At 43.0% G+C, this 21,978-nt stretch overlaps 1 protein-coding gene across 7 annotated transcripts in view; it reads right to left on the bottom strand.

Annotated features, from left to right (window-relative positions):
* Positions 1–2,412: 2,412 nt before the first annotated feature.
* Positions 2,413–21,978, bottom strand: part of LOC135519806 (TRAF3-interacting protein 1-like) — a 46,558-nt gene continuing 26,992 nt past the window's right edge. For 3 of the 7 annotated variants that reach the window (XM_064945015.1, XM_064945019.1, XM_064945018.1), the window contains 9 exons: positions 21,246–21,324; positions 21,121–21,138; positions 20,845–20,929; positions 19,890–19,976; positions 19,483–19,603; positions 17,804–17,840; positions 17,350–17,426; positions 8,960–9,183; positions 2,413–8,470 (listed from right to left, as the gene is read on the bottom strand). In XM_064945015.1, the coding sequence (XP_064801087.1) occupies positions 8,305–8,470; positions 8,960–9,183; positions 17,350–17,426; positions 17,804–17,840; positions 19,483–19,603; positions 19,890–19,976; positions 20,845–20,929; positions 21,121–21,138; positions 21,246–21,324 (894 nt within the window). In that variant the 3' untranslated portion in view covers positions 2,413–8,304. Of the gene's footprint in view, positions 8,471–8,959; positions 9,184–17,349; positions 17,427–17,803; positions 17,841–19,482; positions 19,604–19,889; positions 19,977–20,844; positions 20,930–21,120; positions 21,139–21,245; positions 21,325–21,478; positions 21,503–21,978 lie in introns of all 7 variants that reach the window. The other 4 variants (XR_010452315.1, XR_010452316.1, XM_064945017.1 and 1 more) reach the window with 4 other exon arrangements.

Genomic DNA, 21,978 nt, shown 5'->3' with positions numbered 1-21,978 from the left:
ACGGATTTCTGCTCTTGTAAAAGCCTGGGTTTTCTGCACATTAAGCTTATTACCTAAAAATGATTGGGTTCACAGCTCCAATTCAGATGTGTTGGTCATTACTGAGACGTGGTTAAGAAAGAAAGTTTTGAACACTGATGTTAACCTTTCTGGTTATAACCTTTTCCGGCAGACAGGTCTTTCAAAGGTGGTGGAGTGGCAATGTTTACCAAGGAACACCTTCAGTGCACTGTTGTATCTACCAAGTCTGTCCCCAAACAATTTGATTTGCTGGTTTTAAGCATTAAACTTTCAAATAGCTTTTGGTTGACTGTTGCAGAGTGTTATTGTCCACCATCAGCACTGGCCTGTACACTACCTGCCCTAAACTCTCTCCTGGCCCCTTACACTAAGTCTGAATTTGTCCTGCGAGGTAATCTAAACTGGGACATGCTTAAATCACCTGACCAGGTCTGAAAGCAATGGGATTCGCTAAATATTTCTCAGAATATTACCAATCCCACAGCACTCCACTAATCAGGCTGTTATGGTAGAGTGGACAAAAGGAACACCTATGTGAGAATGCTATTCATTGACTACAACACAGTGTTCAACACCCTATTGCCCTCAAAGCTCATCACTAAGCTAAGGACCCTGGGACTAAACACCTCCCTTTGCAACTGGATCCTGGACTTCCTGACAGGCCTCCCCCAGGTGTTTAGGGTAGGTAACAACACGGGGCCCCTCAGGGGTGCGTGCTCAGTCCCCTCCTGTACTTCCTGTTCACTCATGACTGCATGGCCAGGCACGACTCCAACACCATCATTAAGTTTGCAGATGACACAACTGGTAGGCCTGATTACCAACAACGACGAGACAGCCTATAGTGAGGAGGTCACTTCCTAACCTTCTGCCAAACATCTGGCACATAATAACAATACAATTGCTGGAAAATATCCCAACATAATTTTTTTTAAATGACTATTATTAGAGAAACATACTTTGGATCTTCTTCAAATTACTTTATTAGCTAAATCCTGTCATGGCTCTCATTAATTAATATTTTGAGGAAAACCACATTTGGCTACTAACCTCTTTACAAGTTACTACGATATTCCTTCTTAATTAGCTCATTAACCTTATGGAAAAAGGGTATATTGTATAACTATAGAAACTCCTCTCTTGCTTTGGGCCGTTTTTTGTGGACTTTGGGTTAGACATTTTAGCTGGACCTGGCAACACTACACAGATCATTTGCAGCTGTTTACTGCTACTAGCTAGCTATGATAACTAGCTCAAAGGCAATGGCATTTGCTATCAAGCCATAAACGTGCATAATATCTAACAAGGGGAGCGAGGGCAGGAAAAATTATGAAACGATGATCCACACTGAATGACTCATCAGCCCCGTAGTTTGAGAAGTGTGAACGCGCGTCACCTGCTTCTGATCTGCAGCTTTATTGGTCTAATTATGTTGGTAACCAGTTTATAATAGCAAAATTGCACCTAGGGGGGTTGTGGTGTATGGCCAATACGGCTGGATACAGCTGTTAATCGATAGAGAAGCGAGAGGCTAGACGGACACGCCTGATGCCCAAATCGATGGCGTTTGTTGCGCAGCGAGTCGAGATGAACGGATGTGTTTCAGTCAGTCATCCTTTAGTTTATACTTGTGGCTAGAAACTTCAGCGAGAATTTGAAACGTGTCTGCCGAAACTGGGATTTGGGAGTGTTCTGAATCTTTCAGTTTTGATCAGTGATTATAATTTTTTTGTAAGAAAACTTTAAACGTTAAGGCCGTAACTTTGGACATTTTCGGCGAAAAAGACAATACATCTTTGCCTACACTACCGAGCAACTTCATACTGCGGCAAGAGGGAGCGAAAGACACTGCCCAGTGTTGTGTTGCAGGCATGCAGCTCAAAGTCTCCCCATTGAGCAGTTGTAAACTGTATCAGGGTGACATCGATGGTTACTATCAATATTACAAGTTATTTCTTGGTAAGGCTGCTATCCTACTCAAAATAAAATCAAGTGGGATGGAACAATTTGGAGATAGTGACCAAATCCAGATGGTGACCAATACAAGTTATTTATTCCTCTCCCATAAAAATAAACATCACTTTATTTTACAAGTTTTAACTAGTACCATGCTGCTGTTGCTGCCAGCTGGGTCTGGGAAGGGATCTTCAGGATGACAGCCTGAACCAAATCCATTAGTCTTCACACTCGACATGCATCATCAATTTGGGCACCAGGTGTGTCCGTATAGACTATCCCGATCGAAGGCCAAGATTATAAAAGGCCAATATCGGTCGTTCTTTTCCATCCTAATGTTAGCAGAGTCTATAGTATAGCCCAAACCATACTCAATCTCAGACCCTCCTTGCTTATTGTGTAATACGTTTGTACTCTAATGAAAATAATCAAAAGGACATTCATTTCTTTTATTTAAATATAACCATTTCACTCCACAACAAAAATGATACTAATTTGTGAACTGACACAGACTCAAAATATACATCATAACTGTGAGTATGAAACAAATAGGACCATTTACACTATAACCTTTCTTAAAAATACATGGAAATAGTAAGCGTTCCCTAAATGGGCTTTGCTTTGCAGGAAATTCAGTAAAAATTTTCCTTGTACAGTACGCCACTCAGTCTAAGACACTGCATCTCAGTGCAAGGGGAATCACTGCAGTATCTGAATCGAATCCAGCCTGCTTCACATCCGGCAGTGATTGGGTGTCCCATAGGGCGGTGCACAATTGGCCCAGCATCGTCCGGATTTGGCCAGGGGTAGGCCGTCATTGTAAATAAGAATTTGTCCTTAACTGACTTGCCTAGTTAAATAAAAGGTTATATATATATATATATATATATATATATATATATATATATATATATTCTCCTTTTGGTCAGAATTAAGATTCAATTGCTCAAGCACTATATGTATCCTAATACCCTAGCAAATGCTCTTACTAAAGAAATTAGTGTTACTACACAGGTTTAAGAGCACATTATTTTAAAGTGTTAATTATCTTGCAGTACAATGTTAACATGTACATTTGATGTGCTAGCTAATAATACTGATATGAAATGGATTCAAATCTGTATACAGTATTACTTGTTTACACTTGTGTAAGAAGGTAAATAACTATTTAAATGTAATAAATGTGCAGTTTGGTTCTGTATCCAATTGAAGTGACCGTTTTGGCTTCGTAAGTGAAACAAGTTCAGCACGAAAACTTTGTTATTTTCAGCATGGACAAATAAACATGTTAGTGTAAAATGTTGGGTTGTTAGGGACTTAAGACTGCGATCCACTTTGTTTTTTTTCCAGTTTTTGTTTTTTTCATCTTCACATTTTCATTAATTAACCATAGTGTATATTCTAGTGCAATTTCACCAGCATAGTATGGCTTCATCTTATAAACCTTATAAATCATTGCTTATTAATCTTTAAAAACAAAATCTATGTAATTTAAACTCCATAAAACATGTCATATTCACTAGGTGGGGATACGTTTTTCCGAAAACCAATTCATATGAAATAGCAATCATGTTATGAACTCAAATCAAAGTACACTATTTTCCCACATGCAATTTGGGCAGTGTCTACAAATTGTCATCATAAAAACAACTTCGACAACTTATTCAGTTTTGCTAGATTTAGTCCAAAAATATATATATATACACTACAGGTCAAAAGTTTTAGAACACCTACTCATTCAAAGGTTTTTCTTTAATTTGCTATTTTCTACGTTGTCGAATAATAGTAAAGACATCAATACTATGAAATAACACATACGGAATCATGTATTAACCCAACATTTTTAAACAACTCTAAATATATTTTATATTTTGAGATTCTTCAAATAGCCACCCTTCGCCTTGATGACAGCTTTGCACACTGTTGGCATTCTCTAAACCAGCTTCATGAGGTGGTCACCTGGAATGAATTTCAATTAACAGGTGTGCCTTCTGAAAAGTTAATGCGTTTGAGCCAATCAGCTGTGTATGCAGAAGATGGTATTTTACCAAATAGGGCTAAGTCTATATCATGGGAAGAACATCTCAAATAAGCAAAGAGAAACGACAGTCCATGACTAAGAAATGGTCAGTCAATACGGAACATTTCAAGAACTTTCAAAGTTCTTCAAGTGCAGTCGCAAAATCAAATCAAGCCCTATGAGGAACCTGGCTCTTATGAGGACCGCCGCAGGAATGGAAGACACAGAGTTACCTCTGCTGCAGAGGATAAGTTCATTTGAGTTACCAGCCTCAGAAATTGCAGCCCAAATAAAATGTATCACAGAGTTCAAGTAACAGACATCTCAACATCAACTGTTCAGAGAAGACTGTGTGAATTAGGCCTTCATGATTGAAATGCTGCAAAGAAACCACTACTAAAGGACACCAATAAGAAGAGAGACTTGCTTGGCCAAGAAACACGAGCAATGGACATTAGACCGGTGGAAATTTGTCCTTTGGTCTGGAGTCCAAATTTCAGATTTTTAGTTCCAACTGCCGTGTCAGTGTGAGACTGACACGGATGACCTCAGCATGTGTATTTCTCACCGTAAAGTATGGAGGAGGTGTTATGGTGTGGGGGTTGAAAGGGGTTCACCTAGAGGTCATGATAGGGGCTGTACCAAATGTTTGATGCATTATTATTATAATTGATTATGCTTATGTTGTATTAATAGAAGGGGAGGGTTTATAAGACCCCTCCCTCCTTACATGTATAGGGTCCTAGACTACAGATTAACAATATATACACATTATGAGGTTTAATATTGTTCAGACAGACTGGAAGCTTCAAAAGGAGGGTGGTGCTTGGAATCATTGTTCTTCCTCTGTCAATCATGGATACCTGCCAGGAAACACGTGCCCTCATCATTCTTTTGCACAAAAAGGACTTCACAGGCAAGGATATTGCTGCCAGTAAGATTGCACTTAAATCAACCTTTTATCGGATCATCAAGAACCTCAAGGAGAGAGGTTCAACTGTTGTGAAGAAGACTTCAGGGCGCCCGAGAAAGTCCAGCAAGCGCCAGGACCGTCTCCTAAAGTTGATTCAGCTGCGGGATCGGGGCACCACCAGTACAGAGCTTGCTCAGGAATGGCAGCAGGCAGGTGTGAGTGCATCTGCACACCCAGTGAGGCGAAGACTTTGAGGATGGCCTGGTGTCAAGAAGGGCAGCAAAGAAGCCACCTCTCGAGGAAAAACATCAGGGACAGACTGATATTCTGTAAAAGGTACAGGGATTGGACTGCTGAGGACTGGGGTAAAGTCATTTTCTCTGATGAATCCCCTTTCCGATTGTTTGGGGCATCCGGAAAAAAGCTTATCCGGAGAAGACAAGGTGAGCGCTACCATCAGTCCTGTGTCATGCCAACAGTAAGGCATCCTGAGACCATTCACGTGTGGGGTTGCTTCTCAGCCAAGGGAGTGGGCTCACTCACAATTTTGCTTAAGAACACAGCCATGAATAAAGAATGGTACCAACACATCCTCCGAGAGCAACTTCTCCCAACCATCCAAGAACGGTTTGGTGACGAACAATGCCTTTTCCAGCATGATGGAGCACCTTGCTATAAGGCAAAAGTGATAAGTGGCTCGGGTAACAAAACATCAATATTTTGGGTCCATGGCCAGGAATCTCCCAGACCTTAATCCCATTGAGAACTTGTGGTCAATCCTCAAGAGGCGGGTGGATAAACAAAAACCCACAAATTCAGACAAACTCCAAGCATTGATTATGCAAGAATGCCATCAGTCAGGATGTGGCCCAGAAGTTAATTGAAATCATGCCAGGGCAGATTGCAAAGGTCTTGAAAAAGAAGGGTCAACACTGCAAATATTGACTCTTTGCATCAACTTCATGTAATTGTCAATAAAAGCTTTTGACACTTCTGAAATGCTTGTAATTAGAGTTCAGTATTCCAAAGTAACATCTGACAAAAATATCTAAAGACACTGAAGAAGCAAACGTTGTGAAAATTAATATTTGTGTCATTCTCAAAACTTTTGGCCACAACTGTAGAAGATAATGACGTAGGCAGTGACATCACTAGGGCTGGACTTAAAATAACTTGGGACATTTTATTTGATGCAGAACTTACTTGTAAACATGCGTTATGTTCCTGTTGTCAACTTATGTCTGCAATTTAATTAATAAAGGTTTTTGAATGATGTAATTGAAGATATTGTCACAATGCTAATTTAACCAATGAGACAATGATTGACAAGGAACAAAGAAACTAACCTTAACAGGGTGCTTTGCTGATGAAACTGTCTGTGATTTATTTAGAATTCAAGGCACACTTAACCAGCATGGCTACCACAGCATTCTGCAGCGATACGCCATCCCATCTGGTTTGGGATTAGTGGGACTATCATTTGTTTTTCAACAGGACAATAACCCAACACACCTCCAAGCTGTGTTAGGGCTATTTGACCAAGAATGAGAGTGATGCATCAGGTCACCTGGCCTTCACAATCCCCCGAGCTCAACCAAATTGAGATGGTTTTGGATGAGTTGGACCGCAGAGTGAAGGAAAAGCAGACAAGTGCTCAGCATATGTGGGAACTCCTTCAAGACGGTTGGAAAAACATTCCAGGTGAAGCTGGTTGAGAGAATGCCAAGAGTGTGCAAATCTGTCATCAAGGCAAAGGGTGGCTATTTGAAGAATCTCAAATATATTATATTACTTTTTTGGTTTCTACATGATTCCATAGGTGTTATTTCATAGTTTTGATGTCTTCACTATTATTATGGTTAAAAAAAACATTTAAAACCCTTGAATGAGTATGACCGGTAGTGTATATATATATTTACGTATTTTTTATCTATGAAAGTGTCATGTTACTTTTAACTCCAATGCTACTCTTTCAATGAGTGGACACAGTTCTATACTAACCCAATTTCTCAAAGCACAGTGGTGCTCGACTAGCCTGATACCAGGCCTGTTTTTGATGTCTTGCTGACCTTGGCCAGAACAGATCTGGGACAAGCATAGTGGTTGACAGAAGGAAGAGTCAAAGGACTGCCATGTCTTCTGCTCGTGGCGTTCCTAGCTCCTCAGCAAACCTAATATCTATTGCTTTGTTCAGGCTTTGAAGAAGCTTCAGGTAAACAGAATTGTTAATAGACAGACATGTTAAAAAATGACAGATGTCTGTATCAAATGTATATCAAGTAGATGTGGAGGGTATTGGCTTGGTCCGTGTGCCCTTTGCTTGAAGCTGTAAAAGAAGTCCAATGTCAAGCCTTAATTCCCACAACGCATATACATTGTAATGTCAAAAAACACTAAACTATACGGACCAAAAATATAAAAACGCAACATGTAACAATTTCAAAGATTTGACTAAGTCACAGTTCATTATCCCCAAATCAATGGATTTCACATGACTTGGCAGAGTTGCAGCCATGGGTGGGACTGAGGGGGCATAGACACACCCATCGGGGAGCCAGGCCCAGCGAATCAGAATGATTCTTCACCACAAAAAAGCTTTAACACAGACAGTAATACTTCTCAGCACCCCTCCCACCCCTCCTCAGACAATCCCGCAGGTGAAGAAGCCAGATGTGCAGGTCCTGGGCTGGCATGGTTACACGTGTTCTGCAGTTGTGAGACTGTTTGGAAGAACTGTTAGAGGCAGATTATGGTAGAGAAATTTACATTAAATTCTCTGGCAACAGCTCTGGTGGGCATTCCTGCAGTCAGCATGCCAATTGCACGCTCCCTTAAAAGTAGAGACATTTCTGGCATTGTGTTGTGTGACAATCCTGCACATTTTAAAGTGGCTTATTATTGTCCACAGCACAAGGTGCACCTGTGTAATAATCATGCTGTTTAATCAGCCTCTTGATATGCCACACCTGTAATGTGGTTGGAGAAATGGAGGAGAAAAGAAGAAATGCACACTAACAGGGATCTAAACAAATTTGTGCATAACATTTGAGAGAACCAAGCTATTAGTTCGTATGGATAATTTAATTTAATGAAACATGGGATTCAACACTATACTTGTTGCGTTTATATTTTTGTTCAGTGTAGTAAAGGTGTGTCAATCACCTTAAAGTGGATGGAGCACTAGCAAAATAACATGCGTCTCTCTCCCTCCCTAGGGGGTTGATTTCGAAACCTCGAACCCTCCCTAACCAGTCAGTCAGTGTGGGTGTGTGTGTAAAAGTGCAGTTGAGGCCTCCATTTCGGACTTCACCAGACTAAGTAAGAACCAGGCTCACCCTGAACGCTCGGTCCTTTTTTAAGGGCGATAATCCTTTATTTGGACCTTGGCTCCCCCTCATATTCGCGAGGAGAAGTTGATGCTGGTTACCATCTTCTGGATCTTGTCCTCATTCTTCAGGATGTTGGACTTGACGGCGCAGATCGTGTCCTGCTGCTCCTTGATCAACTGCTCAAGCTCGGCTAGCTCGGCCTTCAGAGGCTCCACCGCGCTGTCCGTCACTCTGGAAAAGATGTACACACGGCAAAATATAAATGTATGCCAAGTCGTGTGTGTGTGAGAATGTGTGTGTTGGTGGTCTTCCAGATCTGTTGCTGCATCAGGGCCTGTGTGTGCTCCTTGTTTTCCTATCTCCAGGCTTTAGTGCAGGGCTCTCCAACCCTGTTCCTGAAGAGCTACCCTCCTGTAGGTTTTCGCTCCAACCCCAGTTGTAACTAACCCAATTCAGCTTATCCACCAACTAATTATTAGAATCAGGTATCTAGATTAGGATTGGAGCAAAAACCTACAGGATGGTAGCTCTCCAGGAACAGGGTTGGAGTACCCTGCTTTAGTGTGCGTTTGTGTAAGATGTCTGTGTGTGTGTGTGTGTGTGTTGTGTGTGTGTGTGTGTGTGTGTGTGTGTGTGTGTGTAATTAGGGAGATTACCAAGTTTCTACTAAGTGAATATTGAGGATTGTGGGATGTTTGTTAAACGTGTAGCCCTCCAAACCTCTGTTCATGCAGCAGGGCCTGCCCATGTTCCTTGTTCTCCCTCCTCCAGGTGTGCAGCTCTTTCTGCATGGCGTCCATGTCCTCCTGGATGTAATCCATGATCTTGCCTAGGGGCAAGGCGCTGCGGCACACCGTCTGGATGGACGAGCGCAGCCGCTCAATCTCCCTAGACACCAGGTCCCGCTCCTTCTTCCTGGACACCTCCGACACCAGGCTCTGGGTCTGGAGAGAAGGAAGGATGATGGATAGATGGAGGGATAGAGGGAAGGGGTGGATAGATGGATGGAGTAGGAGAGAAGCCAAGAAAGATTGTTACAATATAGAAAAACTGGATTTTGGATGTTTGTGCTTTTCTAATGAATAATTTTCATGTTCGTGCAAGTGACTGATTGAACAAATCCTCATAATCAGTATCTGCAATTTGGCAGTACACCCAGACCCTTGCTTTAAGAACAAAAGATCTCTGTTTCAAGGTCTCAGCTTAGAGAAGAAGCCTCGTGAGGTATTGGTCGGTCACATGAATGAAGCGAACGTTAATGATGAATTAATTGGGAATGATGAATAAAGCTAAATCATGCAAATATAACTTGTCTGCAGTATAACATAACTAACGGGACTGCCCCAGTAGAGCTCCTGATGGACATGTGTACTTGGTGCATGGTTCAAACTTTGCACGCCCAATTTTTCAGTTTTTGATTTGTTAAAAAAGTTTGAAATATCCAATAAATGTCGTTCCACTTCATGATTGTGTCCCACTTGTTGTTGATTCTTCACAAAAAATACAGTTTTATATCTTTATGTTTGAAGCCTGAAATGTGGCAAAAGGTCGCAAAGTTCAAGGGGGCCGAATACTTTCGCAAGGCACTGTAAATATGTAAACCCCTGAAAGAATAGAACACTAGTCTAAAAGGAGGAATTGGTGAAGTATACTGGGTTACTAGAGATTTGATAAAGTAACAATGGAGAAAAATAATAAACAACTTGCACACCCACACGTAGGAGTACGTAAGTGGTGCAAAAAGTATTCTGAGAAATGTTCAGAGTGGTCCCTCTATGGATCAATTGATAAAGAAAAGGTTAAAGCATTGTAGGACTGTCTAAAGGGTCTGGGAAATAGTCTCAGACAAAGATAGGCGTATATCCACGTTTGTTAAAGGTACAGGACTTGACTTACCCCTAACAAATAAAACTATAAATAGAAACAATGAATTAATATTGAACATGATTCTGTTAACTAAACTTAAGGCTACAATTTATTGATATCCCAAATTATGACGTTCTAAATCTAATTTGTGAGTAGGCAAAGCGGAAAATATTTCCCTGTCTATGCTGTCTCAGGTGCCAGACTTATTATGGGCAGAGTACGCCATCTACAGGGGACTGATACAGTGCCAGCCCAGTAATTACAAAAGTGATCCCAGAAAGAAACTCTAGTTGAGAGCTACCTCCAAAGTTTCTCTTCCCTTCTGAATTGGCCAATGTATTTTATAAATTCAGCGCATTATATGTTAATCTTAAAATAGACTTTTAATACATTTCAGTACAAGGTCACACATATGTTGTGATGTGCTGCAAAGCAACTCTTCATAGCTTTTGGATGTCTGTAATAATGCTAAAATTCTCTACCAAATGTGCATGCACACACTCCTCAACTCTACCAGAGGCTACTTAAACCGAATCACATAAAAAGTATCAAATGTACAGAGCCAGTTGCAGGGCTGCATTTAGTGGTTTAGGATTTCAAGGCTAAAAAATGTTAGGCAGGAATTATACAAACCTCGGCTGTGTATATAAATATCAAACGCGTGGCTGAATTATGCTGGCTAATGTGGGGGGACTGGCTGGTGAAGGCCTCTGTATGGTATGTGGCTAGGAAGTCCTGCTCTGCCCCAGTCACCCCTCAGCCCCAGGATGGGAGGAGGGTGGAGGGCCTCCCCTTGGCACAGTGATGGCCAGGGACGTTTACTCAGCTGGGTCTGCAGGCTGGTGTGTGTGGCACTGCAGGCGCGCACACACACACACACACTAAATGGCACCCACCCACATCCCTGTGGAATTAAAACCCCTTGTTTATTTTAGTAACAGGATGTGGCAGTGAAGTTATTTTACTACAGTATTCGGTAACAACTACTACAATTATGTCCCTTTCAAGTTCAACTCTTGGGCCAATGTGTCATTCTGGCCTCGAGATTGAAACACCTGCTTTCACGGGTCTGTAAAAAACAATCACATTCCCGCTACATGACAGTGTAAACTAACCAATAACGTCCCCTTCAAAACAGACCAACCATCATAGACTCAGGTATTAGGCCAGATAGGTGGGCAAAACTTCACGTTAAGCGCCACTAATCCAACTTTCATTACGAGCTAGCTTCTTATCATTTCGCTTATAAAAACAAGCCAACTCAATAATTACAGCTTAGAAACACGCTAAACTACATAGAACTAAACTGTAAAAAATGTCAACTGTCTTCCTTTCCTTCAGGAAGCCAGCAAAAATGTCTGACAAGCTGCCTCACCCCCCCCCCCCCTCCCTTCGCTCTGTGGTTTGCAAAGTGTGCGAGGATTGAAATGTCTAATCGTCGTCTGCAATGTGGGTGGCTTTCCCCTCGACCCCGTGAACACTGTGGCTACACAAACACGCCGCGGCTCAGTCAGTCCGCTGGCCATGGTGGAGCGCTGCGGAAGCTCCGACGGGCTCCGCACTGTTTTCTGTCCTCTTGCACAGCCTCAACCCCTCAGAAAACCCATAAAATATAAAGAAAACCCGTCCCTGGTCTGCACGGTGCACTCTGTCCGGCGAGCATATATCAGCACTTTATAGTCAGGCTCTACAAGTCCAGCGCACTCCTACTTTCTTCTTTTTCACCCCGACCCAAGAACATGATTTGTTTTGAGTCCGGTGGCGAGAGGAAGGGTGAGGAGGCAGGTTCTTCCATTAGCTCATGAAGTCAGTAACGGAAGCGCCGTTGGCCGTGGAGACCAGTGGAGGCTCCTCGGAGGAGGATGGGGAGGACCATCCTACTCACTGAATTTTATAAACAAAATAGTGGAACATTTTATTTTTAAAGTTGTCCTTGTAAAATATATTTACGTCACAATTTATCCTTTATTTAACTAGGCAAGTCAGTTAAGAACAGAGTGTTATTTACAATGACGGCCTACACAGGCCAAACGACACTGGGCCAATTGTGCGCCGCCCTATGGGACTCCCAATCACAGCCAGTTGTGATATAGCCTGGAGTCGAACCAGGGTGTCTGTAGTGATGCCTCTAGCACTGAGATGCAGTGCCTTAGACCACTGCGCCACTCGGGAGCACAAATAACTGATTAAAACACACTGTTTTGCAATGAAGGTCTACAGTAGCCTCAACAGCACTCTGTAGGGTAGTATCATTGTGTAGCCGGAGGACAGATATTTTCCGGCCTCCCCTGGGTACATTGACTTCAATACAAAACCAAGAGCCTCCTAGGTTCTCACCCCCTTCCATAGACCTACACAGTAACAACTTCCATGAATCTAGTACTAAATGCATAAACTACAGCTAGTTAACACTGCAGTGCATAACATGGTGAATAGTTGACTCAAAGAGAGAGAAAGACAATAGTTGGACAGTTTTGAACAAATTCATTTCTTTAAAAATTAAGTAGAAGCAGGACAGAGATATTTAGTTTTTAGTTTTTCCAGTTTCACTTACGCTAGCTAATTTAGCCTACTCATCAACCTGACTCAAACAGAGAGGAATGATATTAATGTTCGCTAGCTGGTTAAGGCTATCCAACACTTCCAATTCAAGGTAAACTTTCAATTTTATAAATGTATTGCTAGCGGGGCCTTCCAGTGTAACTGCTAAACTTCTTTCTGTACACTACTGTGGGATTGTACACATGCATTGGATTGTGGGTTTACTGATGAGTTAGTTCTAGTAGCTATGTTGACTATGTTAACTATGACAACAATGCAGGTTGTGTGTAGCGGTTATGGTATGGTATGACGTTTTGGCTTGGAGAGGTATTTTCACCTGATCACAGACAGCTGTTGTGTTGTGCACTGAAGTCCACAAGCGAAGGGACAACATAATAGGAGGAAAGCACGTAGATGTCATATTTGTGTGTGGCTGTAATGAAAGTGACCTGTGTGTGCAGGTGATAAGGGGTTCATTCCACCAATTCTGTTGCAAAACATTTTTTCAACAGAAGCAAACAGCACGAAATGGGGATGGACTACTGTTTTGCAACGTTTTGGACTAATGATTACACCCTAGGTCATCTAGAAGCAGGCGAGAGTGTGCAAGGCGGTATTGAACGGGTCACTGTCAGTCACCTTGATTACTCCAACTTGTCTCTCGCCCTGTGCACCTTCGTTATAAACGATCATTTGTAGGCTAGGTTGTAGCAACCTCATGATGGGTATAGGGCAAATTTGAGTATCATGTAGTGGCCTAAACCTATCGATGTTACATTGAACTGGGTGAATGGAATATGAAAGAGTCATCCGATATGCTGTAATAAGGCCATGCTCACACACAAAAAAAAAGAGGAAATCGTAAAACGGCACCGACCGCCACTGGTGGAGACCCGAGCAAAATGTTCCTTCCTGGGAGCAGGTGGCATCCAAAGACAGCTGAGTGTTGAACATCAATTTCCTTTCTATCGGTCTTTCATGGTTTTTCCTAGGAGCCCCAAGTAAATCCATACAGGTCAGAGCGTGTCAGGGATATGTCATTAATTGCAATCTTGCTTTTCCTTGCAGAAGAAAGTTCCCTCTGGTTTCGCATTAACGATGCGTTGCTGAGTATATCAATCCAAAACGTGCACTCGTGCCAGAATGTTTTACTATGTCTTGTGGAAACTCTGATGGTCATCTAGTCTCATGCCGGTGACTAAGAGCAGGATCTAAACTCCTCACAGACCTGCTAGGCCTGGCTGGCAGGGCAGGCTGCTGCGCTGCAATGTGGAATTCACCCGAACCCTCTGATGCCTAATTTGCTTAAAGGAGGGAACATATGCAAAGCACATGATTTATGGAGCGGTAATAAGGAGCTGGTGAGAGGCGGTGGGAGAATAACTGTCAACAAAGTAAGGCTTTTGAAAAGAAGAATGGGTTGCCGGCGTGAAACCTGTTAAGAGACCTACCAACCTCTTGGGTGTCTTTAATTACATAATTAATTTACCCACAACTGGACCATTTCAGGGCAGAGTATTGGCTTCCAGACTGATGTAATAAGCCACTTCATCAACCTCAATTGTGGGTCAGCTGAAATGTCCGGCGACAAACATATAAACTGCACACCGCAACGGTGTAACAACGTTTCTGTGGTGAATGGCATGACATACTTAGGGTATATGACAAATTCAATTTCCAGTGTCGATCAGGTGAACGTACAGCATGTTTCCTCATATTTTCTGATCATTACTACGGTCCCAATAGTGTCAACTGGATTTCCTCGTCTTATTTCCTTCATCTCCACGTTATTAAATATATATATATATTTTATTTTATTTTAACAGATGAACAAGTCTTCTGGCTCTCTCGGGCTTCTGCGATATATTTCAAAACATAGTCGTGTTCAGAACAGAGCAGGCAAAGGAAAGGAGACGAAGAGTTGATGATGTCACTTTAGACCCATCCACCTACTGGCTACTGGCCCTGAATTGTGTCCCCAGAGAGGGTTTCAGAGGTAGGCCAAGGAGCCAGGTATTACAGCATGATGATGATTAGTCCAGCGTAGTTCAGAGGTTAGCTATCCAAATGTCCAGCCAGATCATAAAAATAGCTAGGAGTCAGTGAGGTGAAGAGTGAGGCTAAGGGCGAGAGGGGTTACAGGATGTTAGGGTCAGTGTGTAGCCCCCTGAGGGTGTCACAGCTGAGCCCCCTGCCCTGAACCCAGGGGTACAGGGGGAACCCCTACCTCTGAACAAGACTGGGGAAAGGGAAAAGGGTTTGATTCAATTGTTTGACCAAGTGGGCTACACCACAAAGGTTGAAACTGCTAAGACCTCTAGCTTGTAAGGTTATGGGGTTTGACTCGATTGGTGTGATCGAAGCGACTTAAGAAAAATAGGACCTACTACGCCACGGTCTGCATTGGAGTCCAGTCTCAGAAAGGTATTTTTCAGAAACCTTTCCTCATTCCACTGGAATCTCAAAGTGCAGCTTTTGCAAGGGCAATATGGCTAATGGAATGCTGCAGGGTCATTTCATTTACGTTTCCACAAAAAAAGGTGAATGTTTACGAAGACACGGGCCTGGTGGGTATTGGACTATTTATTTTCCTGCCGATTCTGCTGCAAGTATTCTGGCACTCCTCCTCCGTGACTCTAACTCAACCATCCATGTGTGCCACGGGGTTTATTTATACATTGTAAACTTTCATCAAGCCTAATTTGATGGGGTAAGAAACGGGAGAGACAGTCCGAAAACATTGTGTGAAAACGCAGCTGCTACGAGGGCCCGATTCTGTCTAAATAAAAAGGCCTCAGAAGTATCTTAGAATAATATACAAGTGTTCTGAAAGGTCATGGGGAAGGTCGTACCTATAAACAGAGAAGAATTTGCTCTATGGTGCACTTTTTGTGTGGCGGGATACGGCAAAACGTTTGATAAAGCATTTAAGAAAGAATCACGTCCTGCTGTAATTCCAGACCTCACACCGGGGGATGGGGGAAGCTCAATGTTTACATGTTTTAAACCCTCCATGTTCCTCCGTGATTACAAGAGAGCAATGTCTCTATTCCACTGACCGTCAACCCTTTCATGTCAGGAAGGAAGCCATTATAGTCCTTCCTACAGCGGACGAGGCAGGGCCAGTAACGAGGGGGGTAGCACATAGCGTGGCTTGTAGAAGTACACCTACCTTCCATTCAGACTGCAGAATGCCCCAGCAATACAGCCCCCCTCCAATTAGATGCCCTATAATAAGGGGCCTGGAATCCCAAAGTCAATTACGATAACCCTGTGGGATGTGCTCAAGTTGAACCGGAAACTTATTTGGGTAGTTTTAATTTCAAAATAATCAGACTGGATTTCCCTTACAAGGGGCGCGCAGTGAAATCTGACCTATTGGGGCGGGTTGGGGAGCCGTCCATCTGAAGGCAAGCTGGAAATGGGGGACTTCATCTGAGTTGCTATGAGTTAAATGCGCCTCGGAGCCGGAACAACGGATGAAGCCTGGCGCACGCCTTGTAGATAGGAGCACTCATTCTCCCCGCTCATCAGCAGCTGGCCAGGGACAGGCGACATCGTTGGGGAAGAGGGATGGGGTCAGGAAAACAGAGCCTTTTAGCATGAAAAACAGGCAAAAACCTGGCATCCATCAGAGTCGGGTGGTCAGCTGGGCAGGGAGCAGAGGGAGCAGCACGCTTGGGCAGAAAAGACCACCCAAAACAGGCAGCGTCGTACAACCCACACTGCTGGAGCATGAAAAGAGGCCTTCACACCGATTCCCTATCCAAATATTGACTGTGGGAGCCCTCTCTGGCCAATAAACACACTCGGGGGAAGAGAAGAGGGGCAGCAATAATGGTGTTACATCAGACTGGAAGTCATGTTCAGAGTAATGAAAAATCTATCAACTATGAAATGTGGAGACAACAGTTTATGGTTGAATCACAGGGACAGGTTGGGCAGGAGGCCAAGGTAGAAAAGTGGGATATAGCATGGCCCCAAAAAAGGAAGATTTTGTTTTCTGAGGAAGACTTAAATCACACCAGAAAGGAAATGTAGTTAAGTAGATTTAGTCAAATCCACGTTATTGCTTTTGTCTCTTTAAAATGATTCAGCTGGTGTAAAATCGGTGCAGCCGATTGAAATCTATTTTCCATTATAATGATCAAATGTATTCATTAGGCATGTGAACTAGACAGAAGAAAATAAAACATACTTTCTCTCAAACTGGTTGTTGAGACATTGAGCTAGATAAGCCTAATTTGGATGCATTTTTGAGGCCAAAAACACTTCCAAAACATAAAATGAGAAACAACCACATTAAATTACAACAAAGAGGTGGAGATTTTTTGCTGACTTAATCTTCATTCTCCCTGATGTAATCAACCCGCATGATGCTGTTTTTCTAGCTCCACTGAGGAGATCAAAATGTTCAATGTTTTTTGCAATTTTGCAAACTTTGTCACTCCATTTGCAAGATTCTTTCTTTAGCTAATAGACTGTATGCTGTGGGGTTTTGCAACCCCACATGCGTAAGATACTGAATGTCGAGAAATAACGGTGTGTGGTAGTGAGAGGTAGTAAAATGTCTAGAATTGAGTCATGGGAGAGGAATGAGAGAGCCAAATGCTGGGAACACAGTCGTTCGTTATGCTGTCATTGCATTGCCCTCTAGTGGAGATCAAGATCACTACATCTGTAGGACACCATTGACATTTTACCTGGTCTTGGGACTTTGGAGATGATGGTGATGTTTCAAAGTCTTTCTTGGTTTCAAGGATTTTTTTCACCAGCCCACCTGGGGATGAAAAAAGGCCATGTTTAACCATCCTTAAAGTGGCAATCTGAGGTTCAAATAAGTGGGTAACCCTCCACTGTTTTGGTAAATAGCTGAGGAATGGGGCTTGAGAAATGTGACCACTCAAATTCATTGACAGAGGTAAAGATGCAAGGACTGACCATTCATGAGATCAAACATGCAGTTTATTTATATGTTATATTTTTCAGGAATCAAATCGGTATATCATTAATATAAAAGTCTGAAAATGGATATAAACAACTGCAGACTGCTCCTTAGGATACAAACCCTGACCAAAGGTCTAGCAATTTGTACTAGAATTATACGCACCTACAGTGTCAAATGTGAGTGATTGTTTGGCTTGTAGGATTGCTCACCATGATTCTCATCGCCTTGGAGATCCACTGTTGGCTCCTGTGGAAGGACCAAATTGCGAAGAAACCATAAGTAAGACGCTGAATGACCAACACTGCTGCAGCCTTCTCTTGAACAGATAAGGTGCAGTATATGCTCGTGGGAACAGCACAACCAAATGCAACCTGAATGACCTACAGTGCAGTCGGACAGTATTCAAACCCCTTTCCTTTTTACACATTTTGTTACGTTACAGCCTTATTCTAAAATGGATTAAATAAAACAAAATTCCTCATCAATCTACACGCAATACCCCATAATGACAAAGCAAAAACAATTTAGAAATTTGTGCAAATGCATTAAAAACAAAACAAAACAGAAATACCATAAGTATTCAGACCCTTTGCTATGAGACCCGAAATTGAGCTCAGGTGCATCCTGTTTCCATTGATCATCCTTGAGATGCTTCTTCAACTTGATTGGAGTCCACCTGTGGTAAATTCAATTGATTGGATTTGGAAAGGCAAACACCTGTCTATATAAGGTCCCACAGTTGACAGTGCATGTCAGAGCAAAAACCAAGCCACAAGGTTGAAGGAATTGTCCAAGCTCCAAGACAGATTGTGTTGAGGCACAGATCTGGGGAAGTGTACCAAGCATTGGAGGTCCCCAAGAACACAGTGGCCTCAATCAATCTTAAAATGGAAGTTTGGAACCACCAAGACTCTTCCTAGAGCTGGCTGGCCCGCCAAACTGAGCAATCGAGGGGAGAAGGGCCTTGGTCAGGGAGGTGAACAAAAACCCAATGGTCATTCTGACAGAGCTCCAGAGTTCCTCTGTGGACATAGGAGACCTTTCCAGAAAAACAACAATCTCTGCAGCACTCCACCAATCAGTCCTTTATGGTAGTGGCCAGATGGAAGCCACTCCTCAATAAAAGGCACAGCCCACTTGGAGTTTGCCAAAAGGCACCTAAAGATTCTCTGGTCTGATGAAACCAAGATTGAACTCTGGCTTGAATGCCAAGCGTCATGTCTGGAGGAAAACTGGCACCATTCCTACGGTGAAGAATGGTGGTGGCAGCATCTGTGGGGGATGTTTTTCGGTAGCAGGGACTGGGAGACTAGTCAGGATCGAGGAAGAAATGAATGGAGTAAAGTACAGAGAGATTCTTGATGAAAACCTGCTCCAGAGCGCCCAGGACCTCAGACTGGGGTGAAGGATCACCTTCCAACAGGAAAATGACCCTAAGCCAAGACAACGCAGGTGTGGCTTCGGGACAAGTCTCTGAATGTCCTGGAGTGGCCCAGCCAGAGCCCGGACTTGAACCATCTCTGGAGAGAACTGAAAATAGCTGTGCAGCAACGCCCCACATCCAACCTGACAGAGCTTGAGAGGATCTGCAGAGAAGACTGGGAGAAACTCCCCAAATGCACGTGTGCCAAGCTTGTAGCGTCATACCCATGAAGACTTGATGCTGTAATCGCTGCCGAAAGGTGCTTCAACAAAAGTACTGAGTAAATGTGATAGTTTTACATTACTTATAAATTAGCAACAAATTCTAAAAACCTGTTTGGATTTGTCATTATGGAGTAAAAACTATTTAATCCATTTTAGAATAAGGCTGTAGCGTAACAAAATGTGGAAAAAGTTAAGAGGACTGAATACTTTCCGAAGGTACTGTACATATGTGCTCTCTCACCATCTCGGGCATGTCGGGGCGAAGAGGGGCAGCCTCCAACACCACAAACTGTTCATCTTCATCCTCAGAAAGCTTCTTCCCCTCCGTGATGACGGCCGCCGGGGGCTTGGCACTGGTCAGCCTTACACACACATACACACAATTTAGAGGAAGGAGGCTATGGAGCAAAGTACAACATTTTCTCAGCCTGGTTCCGTAGGTAAACACTGTGGAACGTAGCAGATAGAAATGTCACAAATAGAGCTGATGTGACTCCTAAATCTACATGTCAGAATGGCATGTTTGTTCTACATCATATATTTAGAAAAGCTCCAAAATGCTGTGCACTGCTAAATACAGAGCTTCTATGCTTACTACTGTATGATTCATAGTGGCACAGGAAGTAAAAAGGTATGAGGGGAAGTCACCTTTCAGCTGGGGTCACGTCAGTGTAGCTCTCCTGCCTCTTGACCCGAGGAGGGGCGGGCCGGGCGCTGCTGGGCCGAGGTATCCTCCTGTTGGGGAGATAAGACGGTCCACACTAATGATCAGCCAGCCAGTAAAGCAACTCTTTCACCAATAGCCTCATTTACAGTGCTTCTCAAAACTGTTCCCGGGGACCCGCTATGTACGCTATATTCTTCCCTAATTGATTACCAATAATTAGTCATCTGTTTGGATGGTTAAATATAACCATTTAACCAAGAGACACTGAGAATCATATGTTCAAATAATCACAAATATTCAAAGACCGGTAGACAGGAACAGGACAGGGTACAAAGTTACTGTATTTAGTTGGAATAATAAAATAAAATAGACCAGAGTCTAATGGCTGTATTTGGTTGTAGTGAGAACCTGAACATACAGAGGTTCCCAGGACTAGAGTTGAGAAACCCTGCTGCTCTACTGGCCCCCAACAGTCGACAACACTCACTCTCATTCAGTCAGTCAGTTATTCCACCATGGGACAGTCACGCGTTTGACGTTACACTGAGAAAATGATAAGTGGGGACTAGCGGAGCAATTTGTTGTGGTGTAAAGAGCGAGTACTCCAGCTGAGATGTTGCGGTTGATCAAGGAGTAAGTGGAGGATTTGCGTCAGTGAATGGAGAGCTGTAGCATGCAAACGCACATTGCTGCATGTTACACAACTTTTTCGGTCACACACAGAGGAAATGGGCAGAAAAACGGTTCAATGTTGTGAGGTTACGGGAGAGACCGTTTCCATTGTTGCTGAATGTGCAAATCGAGCAGTGCCCTCAAACCCTGCTAATTTACTTAGTAAGCTGTCAACACACACACACACACACACACACACACACACACACACACACACACACACACACACACACACACACACACACACACACACAGAGTACAGACCTGTGGGCCATGTGGGCTGGCACTGCGTCTGTGGCATCTCCGTTCTCCAGGGGAACCGGCCTCTGTGCCAACGGAGTGTCTCCATCTACAACATGATGCTGACATGAGAACACCCCTTCTAACACGTTTTATTGGAACAGCCGATGAACTTGATGGCAAGAACTAGAAATACTGACGGCTAGGGCTTTTAGAACAGAGACGTATAGAAATGTCCACCTGGACTACTAAATGGGGAACAAACTCCAGCACCGTTGGTGCAGTGAGAAAAATACTCACCTTCACTGTCAAACTCTTCTGGAAAAGAGGAAACAGAACAATTATTTATATCTATTCATATATGGTGTAAAAAGAAGAATGACTTTAGCGAGAGGCCGTAGGGGTTGAGGGGTGCTTGGGGTTACCTTGTTGGGCTCCTGCTTTGGGCCAGCGCCTCTGCCCCTTGGCAGATGAAGGCCGAGGTATTCTGGCTGGACTGTCAGACTGAGGAGAGGAGATGGGAGGGGAAGATGACTGGGTAAGTGTGTCCCATTTCGGATGGAGAGCATGCGTACACACTTATAAACATGCACACATGCAGGGTCATTCGTAGGAAAAGGAGGACACAGGCAGCCCCTCTTTAAAAATAAGAGGTTACCTGCTTGTATGTGACTTCCGCTGTCTACAAACAGAGAAAGACAGCGTTGAGTAAATATCTGAATGCAGACCTATGTCCAAACCTTCCACCGAGGGGGGCTACAAAGCAAGTAAAACAGTAGGAAAACCAAGCTGCTATGATTATTATAATTTTTTTCTAGAGCATGGAATGACAAGTTACGCTAAGACAGCCAAACAAACTACTGAAGATGCTCACAGCGCTATGTTAAAGTAGGTGAACCTATATCAGGCAGCCATGCTGCACTAGCGAGTGCTACACAGTTCTGAATCTGCTAAATAGCTCTAGCAATAGAGGCAAAGGAAGGATACCTCTTCAGATGCATCTTCAATAGGCTTCGGTGGATAATTCCAGCGGTAGCACAGAAGCACAGAATGAACCATTATCACACTAATAGCAGCATAGAAATAGACTATATTAGCCAGTCTAATATGTTATATTGGCCCACTTTTCTATTTCTATGGATGGCACCCTAGTCCTAA

This window comes from Oncorhynchus masou, chromosome 29 (assembly GCF_036934945.1).
Source record: "Oncorhynchus masou masou isolate Uvic2021 chromosome 29, UVic_Omas_1.1, whole genome shotgun sequence".
Taxonomy (NCBI): domain Eukaryota; kingdom Metazoa; phylum Chordata; class Actinopteri; order Salmoniformes; family Salmonidae; genus Oncorhynchus; species Oncorhynchus masou.
This window is presented reverse-complemented; position numbering and strand designations above follow the sequence as displayed.